Genomic DNA, 9,620 nt, shown 5'->3' on the forward strand with positions numbered 1-9,620 from the left:
ACGTCCTGCAGAGAGCCCCACTGGAGGCCGGGGGCTGGGACATCTTCTCATCCAAAAACCTCATAGATGGAGCTTAGTCTGTCTCAGCGCCAAAACACGGCCACCCCTGGGTCTGCAGGGCGGTGCCGGGGAAGAAGGGGAGGGCAGGGAGGTGGGGGCAATGCGGCAGCCACCGCAGGGGGACGTGGCAGGGGAGGGTTTTGCTCTCAAATGCTGTGTTGGTTTGAGGTGAGTCTCAGTTGTTTTCCCTTGGGGCAGCGTGACCCCGCGCAGGGTTTTCCGAAGGTGGTGACAACCCGCCACTCCTGAGAGCAGAAAAACTTGCTTGGGTCCCCAAAACAGGGTCACGGTCTCTCCTTCCTGGTGGGTCACGTAGTTTAGACAGTCAGTGTCGGCAAAGCAATTTGGGAGTGGTGGGTGAGGAGAGGGGAGTGGGGAGGACATGCGTTTTCTGTCCCAGGAACAGACGCCTCTTCCCTCAACCTGCTGTCCGCGTGGTCCCTGACCATGGGTCCCTGCGCCTCCGCGCCGTCCCTTTCTGCAGGAAGCTCCCAGGGCGCCAGGGGGGCCACACAAAGCATTGGGAGATGGGTGTGGGAGTGCCAGAGGGCGGCTCACTGCAGGGTTTGCACCGCCAGGTCCTGGGCGGGCTCGCGGGCCAGCTGCTCCCCCCGCCATCCTGCCTTGGCTGGCAGTGAGCCTGGAGGGCGTTTGTGCCCCTCGAGGGGAAAGCAGTGCCAAGAGCTTATGGGCAGGGAAGACGATGTTTATTTACACCATCTTTAAGCAGGTTTATTTTACTCAGCCATGATCTCATGCTCGCTTTCTCATTGATCCCACTTGCTCCCACACTCATACCCCCCATCCTCACGAGCACCGGGGCGCATGTGCCCAGGGTCACTTGTGGGTGATATGGGGACAAGGGACACCAGCCCTCGAGTCCTCCCGACCCCTCTGAGCAATCATGTCTTGATTGGCAATGAGAAAGCTAGTCTTTGAGCAGGTGTTTTATACCCATTAGGAGTCATCAGTTGCTGCAGGGTGGTCCTTTGCCCAAACCTTACTGACCCCAGCCTCCGTAGCCCACTGGCCGGGTTGCCGCTCGTGGTGTGGTCCTCCTTGTTTGGAAGATGTGTCTTGTTTCCAGCAGGCTAACGGCATGGGCTGGTGTATGTCCCATGTGAGGCGGCTGCTGTCCTGCTGGTGATGGGATGAGGGTCTTCTGCTGGTGGGTTGTCTGTGCCGTAGCCTTAGCAGGGTGTGGGCACAGTGTTCACACCAGTGTCAGTGTTTGTGCTACCAATCTTTCTGCATCCAGTGCCTTGGCTCCCCAGCGGGGTCTGGCTCCACTCTCCGTGGGTCTGTGGGAGACAGCCCCAGGGAGGTGGGTGCTGTCCCAGTGGGGCCAGTCTCCAGTGCAGGCATCTGCCCTGAAGATGCTGAAGGTGGTGTGAAGAGCCCTGCCAAGGGGTGCTGCTGCCTGGCGCCCGCTCACCCCCACGGGCCGCTGGCAGCCCACCCCCTCTTTGCTTTTTGGACCTGGAGGCCGTGACTCTAAGAGAGAAGTGTGAAGGGAGAGCCAGGGAGGAATGCCTTGGACCCACACGGGGTTTTGGAGGGCCATGTCTGTGGTCCCATCCCCTCTGTGCTCGTCGCCCTTGGGGATGGATGTGGCCTGTGGTGTGCCTGTTCTCCTGTGCACCAAGCTACAGGGATGGAGAGGTCGCCGTGCCCTTTGGTGCCAAAACTGCCTCTGCCAGGGTGTGCGCTGAGCTCAGCACGGGGTGTTGATAAGCCTTTTCCCAGCCCGAGGCCGTTTTGTGCTGAGTCAGTGGCAGTTGCTCGGGTTTCCGGCCACCCCGGTCACTGCAGTCCTGCAAGGTCGGTCGCTGCAGTCGCACAAGGTGGGACACCAGAGGTTCACCTCCCCGCCTGGCAGTGGGCACACCAGGACACGAACCTGATCTTCCTGTGACGGCGGTCCTCGTTTTCCCCTCCCACAGCCTGGCCACATCTCCTTGCGAAGGAAGAAGGATGCAGAGGCAGTCAGGTAGTGAGGATGCTTGTTTTCTAGGAGACATGGTCTGGCTCCTCAGCCTGGCTTTTCTGCTGGCTTCGTGTGGCCATGGGCAGCTCCATCAGCAGCCCTGCACCTGCACCCTGGCTGCCCATCCACCAGCCGAAGTGAGTAATGCCCTACCTGCTGGAGCAGGACGCCAAGGCTGGGTGAGCGCAGGCATGCCGAGAAGCCTGGCTTAGTCATCTGAGTGCTCCCAAGACTTTGTTTTGGTGTTTCGCTACTCCAGCTGTCCGTGAATCCCCTAGCAAATGAGTTTGCTGGCAGGGTACTTGAAGGGAAAGACAGATTTTGAAAAATTGCATTCGCATAAAATAAATGCCTTGTTTTCAATTGGAAATCTGATTCTCTGGATTAGTGCCCACCCAACCGGAGAGGAGCATATGCTGGTGTATCAACAAAACAAACAGGGCACTGAATATTCAAGGCAAACCTTACACACTGGAAATGCTTCATAGAACGTATCCAGCAAATCACTTTCAATGGCAAATCTCATACATTCACTGTCCATTCACAGCCACTGCAAAGCAAGAAATTTAACCCTATCCCAGCCGAAACCAGGACACAGAGAAAGAAGGATTGCCTTTCTCTAGTACTCTGCACGTTTTCTGACCCTATTTTACCATCTTTCCTCTAAGACCTAGATTGGGTAAACCATATATTGTGATTTCTGCTTCTATGTTATTGCTTCGTTTTCCCAGCTGCAACCCTGCCCACTCCCGTGTTTCTTGACTTGCCCATCGCTGTCACTCCTCCAGGACAGAGGCTGCTCCAAGGGACGCCTGTCTGTGGTTGGCATCTGGAGGCACTGCCTCATACACAGCTAACGGGAAGCTCTCCCAACACCTTCTGGAGGTGAAGGCACCCACCCAGCTCTGTTATTCACAACAATATTTCCTCCTCTGGCCATTAAATATTGGGAAAAGCACAATGACAACGGTATAGCTGGGAGTAGGATCTGGTCTGGCGATGCTGTGGGGTTCATTTGGACCTTTAAGATACAATCGCAGAGTGCTGTCACCAGAGTATTGCAAAATACTGAATTGTCTTACATGTTTGGGGTGAAAATTTAGCTTAGGTAATTTTTACAGTGACTGACCTACAGTATCCATGTGGTCTCTCACTCTGTATACCAAGTAAGGTATCTCCTCCAGTTGGAGGGAGGTTGAACTTGTCCTACAGGTCTGAGTTCAAGCTGTTCCTGGAGCGTGTGAGCAGAAATCTCCTCTGCCTGTTTCTGCTGCATGTGCTGTTCCTAGAACATTTACATGATTTACTTCTAGCTGGTTGCTCCCAATGGTTATTTTAATGGTAACGCTGCAGCTATATAATTTGCATAAGCTTTTCTAAGCACAGCACCATAAAAGGTGAGATTAGCTGGAACAAGCGGTCTAGAAAAGTATGGGTTTGGGTATTTGGAAGTGGGTTTCCATGGGTATCTGGGGGTGAAGAGACCAGAGAAAAGGCAGGAGAATGATCTTGAGATCAGCTTCATAGGAGCTGTGACACGCCGCAAGGGCTGTGTTACAGGACTGAGCATGATGTGATGGCTCCTTCGGGCAGCGGAGTTGGAGGTGCCTAAGAGAGAGGGGACAGAGCTGGACTGGTGGCATCAGGACTCTCTTGCTCCTGAAATTTCTCTGTGCAGTGCTGGGTGGAGAGACAGGAACCAGTTTGGCTGGGTGGGTGCAGGCTTGCGTTTGGGAGGTTTGTGGACAGGAGAGCTTAGAGCAGGAGATGCTAGCACCATCTCCAAGGGGAACCTGTTGCTTTTGGCCACCAGGAGCAAAATATCTGCTACTGGGGGAAGGGGCAGCCACAAGGACTTGATAGGAAAAGACAACCTGTACTGATCCCTGTGACAATCCCCCTCACCCCGCCATCCCGCGGCAGGATGTTCCTCCTACGAGAGTGAACACGGTGCCGAGAAACAAGCTGCAGGACCTTACCGCTGGGTAGTGGAGTGTTGGTGGCAGAGAAAGGACTCGGAGGTTGCTAAGTCTCCTTGTTTATTTGCTGAAGATCCAACAGCTCCCTCAGTCAGAGACACACTCTTCTTGTTAACAAAAAGACAGTGAATTATTTAGCAGCTGAAAATGCCAGATGGCGATGGTTCTACTGCTTACAGGAGGAGGGGAGGTGGGGAGATGTGCTCATGGGGAGAACAGATTGAGAGCGTCTCTGTAGGAAAGGGCTGACCCCGGCCGGATGCCCTGGTGGCCCCTGTGGTTTCACAGCCACCTGACAGCGAGCGGGAGGCAGGTGGGCTGGGGCAAATGGCTGCCGCTTGTCACAGTGGCCCACTCGTTTCCCACGGGTCTCCCTTTGTTGGAGTTCCCTTTTCAGGGGTTGTTATCCCAATGGGGCCATGCTGGGCCTCGAAGTACAGGACTCCCAACCCCAGCTGGGAGGCAGGCCATGACTGAGGGCACTACAAGGAGGCTTTGCCAGCCCATCCCTCATTTCACAGCTGGCTGCAGGGATGGTACTTCAGCCCCAAGTCTACTGCGATGCCCTTTGGAGCAGTATCAGTGTATCTCAGGTGACCTGGCAGTTCTTTTGGGAGCCACACTAATGGTCAGCTGTCCCAGCTTGGGCTATGATGTCTCCAGACACCCTGGACTGGCTGGATCAATACGTATATGGCTAGGGACCACCGAGGAGAACTGTAGGCAGCATGGGCAGATCTGTAGCAGACACTGAAGCCCATGCCCCAGGTGACACTGCATATGCACAGTATGAGGGACTGCAATGGGTCTGCATGTCCTGGGGATCTTGATGTCTGTAGTTCAGTGGCTTCTGACATCTCTTCAAGGCATCTATGCAGGTAGCCAGATGCCAGCCTAGCCCTGGAATGGGGTGAGCCTCAGGTTCTGCGGGGCTCATAGCCTTGGTCCAAGCATCCCAGCCACTCTTTGGCTTCCAGTGGAGATTTTTCTTTGGGCTGGAATTTAGGCTTCAGAAGTGAAGAAAATAGCAAATCACCATCTCTCTGTGTTTAATTTGGAAACGGCAGGCACCAAGACTAATTCTTAAGCTCTTCAACCCTGTCAAGAGCTTGGGTTGAGAATCCCTTGGGAATCCCTGGTGTCCACCTGATTGCATTTGTCAGGCTATCAGAGCCTTTTTTTTTTTTGTCAACTCAGTGTTTGAAAGCCTCCCTCTTCCTCAGTCTTTCCTTTCCCCAGATGAGGAAGTCAGAATCAGTGTCTCAGGCCTGTAATTTGTGGCAGGTCCTGCCCCAGCACCCCCATCCTACCCGCTCTGCTCAGCCATGGAGCGGGGGTGTCTGAGCTCCTCAGGAGCTTTAGGACAGGACTAATCTCAAGCAGGAAGCTGCACAGTCTGAGAGAGAGAGGCTGAGGCTACAGCAGTGCACATAAAACCATGTGCTGCTGTAATCTCCCATCTGTCACACTGACACAGCAGAAGTAAATGTTTCCCAACAAAAGCAAATCCATGTAGAGCTCAGGAAGATCCCCTTTCTAAGCTGAGGCGTTTTCTGCGTGCTCTCTCTGTGCTCCCCAAGGACCTCTCAATCAGGTTTCCTTTGGTGTTGAAGCAGAGTTGATCCTGTTTGGTCTTGATGGGAAAAAACCCACTATAAACACTTTGCATCTCCAGGTCCCTGGAGGTGCTGACTGTCTTTGCATCCTCCTCCATTGCTTAATCAGACCATGGCTTTTGCTCCTCTTCCTCTGTTCTGTCTGTGTGGGCTGTGACCATCCTGCAGCAGGGATCAGCTGCGGCTGGTGACTGCAGGGGCTGCAGCAAGGTCCCAGTTGTGGCTGGAATATAGATAAAAAGGAAGGAGATGAATGAATGCCCAACAGCTTGAATACAAAGCTCAAACGAGTACACGTTAATGGGCATGATGAGGTTTCATGTGGCCTTTGCACAGGCCACAATATACTGTGCTCACTATTTCTGTGGGGCAAGGCACTCATGTAACTCCTTATAAACTTCAGGCGGGCCAGAAGATGTTCTTGTCAGGAGCACAAGTCCTTGAGAATAGTGACGTAGAATAACAGGTTGGAAGGGACCCCTTGGAGGTCGGCTGATAAAAGCCCCTGCTCAAGACCGGGCCAACTTCAAAATTACATTTGGTTGCTCAAGGCCTCCAAAGTCAAAGTTTCCTTGTCCATCTGTTCACCCCAGTAATGTCAGTCTTCCCCTAAGCAGAGTCTTCAGCCCTCTGGGTTTATCTACCTAAAAAGTACTAGACATCTTACCTCAGAGCCTTTTTGGAAGAGACATTAGGGACCCAGCCCAGTTTCCATTTTGAAAACTCCCCAATGACCTGTTAATGGACCGTCCTGAGAACACCCTGAAGACCCCCCACTGTCCCAGGGTGCCTCTCACCCCGGCAACGTGGTTGGTCTCACCACAGTCAGAGCTGTCTTCTTCTGAAGGCCATGCAGCTCTCCAGGCCCGGGAGCAGCTGGCTGAAGGTGCTGGCGGGGGCTTCAAGGCATTGAGACATGACAGGCATGCAAAGAGGAGAGACTCTGGCCCTGTTGTCCCCACCCCGTGTTTGTTAGCATTTGCTGTGCTGTCCTCCTGTAGTTGTAGTGAGTGCAATGGCCATGCAGCACTGTCCTGGCGTGCAGGTCTGTGGCATCCCCGTGAGTCACGCACATGCTGGTTCATGATGGCTGCTGTAGGGTGCTTGTTCCCAGGGGTCCCAGGCTCTACAGGTTTGGAGAGGATCCTCTCCTACTTAAAGCATGGTGATAGGAAAGGTTTTGGAAACATGACACAATCTTGGCCATTAATGGCCTTTAAGTGTTTCCTACCAGTGAGGGCTGTAGCCTGCGGTATCAGCTCCTGGGGACATGGGGGAAACCTTGGCATTTAGGGTTTTGAGAAGCTGATTCTTTTGAAGACTTCAAGGTGTCTTGGAAGGAGCAATCCTGCTCTGGTGGACAGACGGAAGGGAGGTCCCATGACTCCTGAGTCACACAGACCGTGATGCTGGAGGAGAAGGGAGGGCTGGGGGATATTCCACATGCAGTAGATGTCTGGCTGCAGGGAGCGAAGCCAGCACAGTCCCAGCAGCCCAGTTGTTAACATCGTCATTCTCTTATTCTCAGAAACTCAAGCAAATGCTTTGGCTCCTTGTTCCTGCCTGTTGACCGCACCAGGGTGACCATGACTCAACCCAGCTTCCAGGACTGAGGGGCAGAGGTGGTGAGAGACCTGTCTCAGGTATGACGGAGACAACCAAATAGCGTGGGGTTTAATGGAGTGGGGAAAGGGTATGAGGTAGCCGCGAGATTTCTTCAGCAACACCCCCTGCACTGTGTTCCACAGCCCCTTCCTGGGACTGGGGAAGATCCAAGGTCACCAGCCAATCCTCTCCCCTCCCTGCCCTTAGTGAACTTCTCAGACCTCGCTGGAGGACTTGGAAGAGCCACGGCCCCTTTTCAAGCAAAGGCTTCTCCATCCGCACCCCTGCCCCTGTGTTGCAGGGTGAGGTCCCACGACGGCACCGATGGAGAGCGTGTACTCGGTGGAGCCAGCGCCTGACGGTGCTGGCCCCACCTCGCTGGACATGCTCAGCTTCCTGGACGCCCTGGTGAACAGCACGGAGGAGCAATGCTTCAGTGCCCGCTCCCGCAGCACCGTCCTGGAAGGGCTGCCGTTCGGCGGCGTGCCCACCGTGCTCGCCATCAACTTCATCCTCTGGCTGGTGAGCAGGCCAGGAGGATGCCAAGTGCACGGGCACTACAGCCCCCGGCAGCGGTGCCAGAGACTGGCTGTGAGCGCGAGTGTGTGTGTTACAGGTGTGCTGACAGCCACAGCCACACCTGTGTGCAGCGTGCATGCCAGTGTGCCCAGCTGTTTGGGGGAATGGGTGTGAGTGCAGGGGACCAAGAGCTTTGTCCACATCATGGTGGGCAGCAGGTGGCACTTGAGTGGCAGTGGTGAGATCACGGAGCAGGAGCAGTTTGGCTTGAGGCAAGAGTTTTGCATGAGCTTGGGCTCATGAGTGGGAAAACAGAAAGGAGTGATGTGGGGAGACACCATGGGGTGAGACCCCTTCACCTCTCCTCTTCACTCTTCTTCCAGCTTCTCCTCCTGGTCTTCTCCTGCCTTCGGAAAGCGGCTTGGGACTACGGGCGCCTGGCGCTGCTGATGGACAATGATAGGTGAGCAGGACGTGAGGCCGCCGCGGGTGATGGCTCCAGCCTCTCCAAGAGGGCTGGCAGGAGGGCTGGGCTGCGGGGTGGCCCATGGAGAAGCTCAGCAGGTGTTCCTGTCCCTCCTTTCCACTAGGAATGGCCTGGCTGCCCTTGCCCATGGAGGCACAGGCACCGTCTGCTGCAGGGAGAGGGAAAGCCCAAGCCAGCTTTGATTCCCTCTTGCAGGCACCGTCTGGTGATGGTGCTCTTGGTGCCAGGGAGGGCACCGTTCTGGGAAGGACAGAGGCCCAAGAGCTGCTTTTGGCTGGGAACTGAGACACTGCCTTTCCCCTGCCGCTTTCTTGGGATGAGCAGGGCTGGCCAGGGGAGGAGGCAGAGGGAGACATGCAGCAATAAGACGGTTCCTCATGTGAGCAGGGCAGCTTGCTTGGCCCATCCTTTGGGCTAGGTGCAGAATCCCCCCCAAAATCCCAGTGTCCTGGTGAAAGTAGAGCCTGGACCAGATTTCCAGGCAGGCTGTGCTGACCTGGACCAGAGCATGGTTCACCCCAGGCAGCAGAGCATCTTTCTTTGCTGTTGTGGTTTAACCCGGCAGGCAGCTAAACACCACACAGCCACTCGCTCACTCCTCCCCCCACAGAATCAGGGAAAAAAAGTAAAATTAGTGGGTTGAGGTAAAGACAGTTTAATAAGACAGAAAAGGAAGGGATAATAATAATAATAATAACAACAATAGTACTACTACTACTAATAATAATAATGATAAAAGAATATACAAAATAAGTGATGCACAATGCAATTGCTCACCACCCGCCGACCGATGCCCAGCCAGTACCCGAGCAGCAGTCCTCCCCCAGCCAACTCCCCCCAGTTTATATATTGAGCATGATGTCATATGGTATGGAATATCCCTTTGGCCAGTTTGGATCAGCTGTCCTGGCTGTGCCCCCTTCCAGCTTCTCTCTGGCAGGGCATGAGAAGCTGAAAAGTCCTTGACTAGTGTAAGCACTACTTAGCAACAACTAAAGCATCAGTGTGCTATCAACATTATTCTCGTACTAAATCCAAAACACAGCACTATACCAGCTGCTAGGAAGAAAATTTTACTATCCCAGCCGAAACCTGGACATTTGCGCAGGCGGTGCACACAGGAGGGGTCTCTGCAAGGCTGGGCAGCCTGTGGGAGGAAATGTTGCAAAAGCCTCTCTCCTGCCTTCTTCCCTCTCCAGCTCCTCTTGGGCTCACGCTCTGGAGCTGAGTCTGGCAGTGGACAGGCAATGTTTCCCTTCACCAGGGAGATCAAAAGGGCAATCAAGACTTAAAATTCAAGCACTGATTACATTTCTTTTACTGTAATGCCATTTGAGGGCTGAAACCAGTGGAATATAAAAATCTGG

General features: G+C 54.1%; 1 protein-coding gene across 1 annotated transcript in view; it reads left to right on the plus strand.

Moving 5' to 3' along the window:
• Positions 1-7,571: 7,571 nt before the first annotated feature.
• Positions 7,572-9,620, plus strand: part of TMEM63C (transmembrane protein 63C) — a gene marked incomplete at its 3' end in the record, with an annotated part of 11,955 nt that continues 9,906 nt past the window's right edge. Inside the window, exons 1-2 of the mRNA XM_009582533.1 lie at positions 7,572-7,769; positions 8,150-8,229. Of these exons, the coding sequence (XP_009580828.1) occupies positions 7,572-7,769; positions 8,150-8,229 (278 nt within the window). The remainder of the gene's footprint in view (positions 7,770-8,149; positions 8,230-9,620) is intronic.

This window comes from Fulmarus glacialis, unplaced genomic scaffold (assembly GCF_000690835.1).
Source record: "Fulmarus glacialis isolate BGI_N327 unplaced genomic scaffold, ASM69083v1 scaffold28487, whole genome shotgun sequence".
In the NCBI taxonomy this organism is placed as follows: domain Eukaryota; kingdom Metazoa; phylum Chordata; class Aves; order Procellariiformes; family Procellariidae; genus Fulmarus; species Fulmarus glacialis.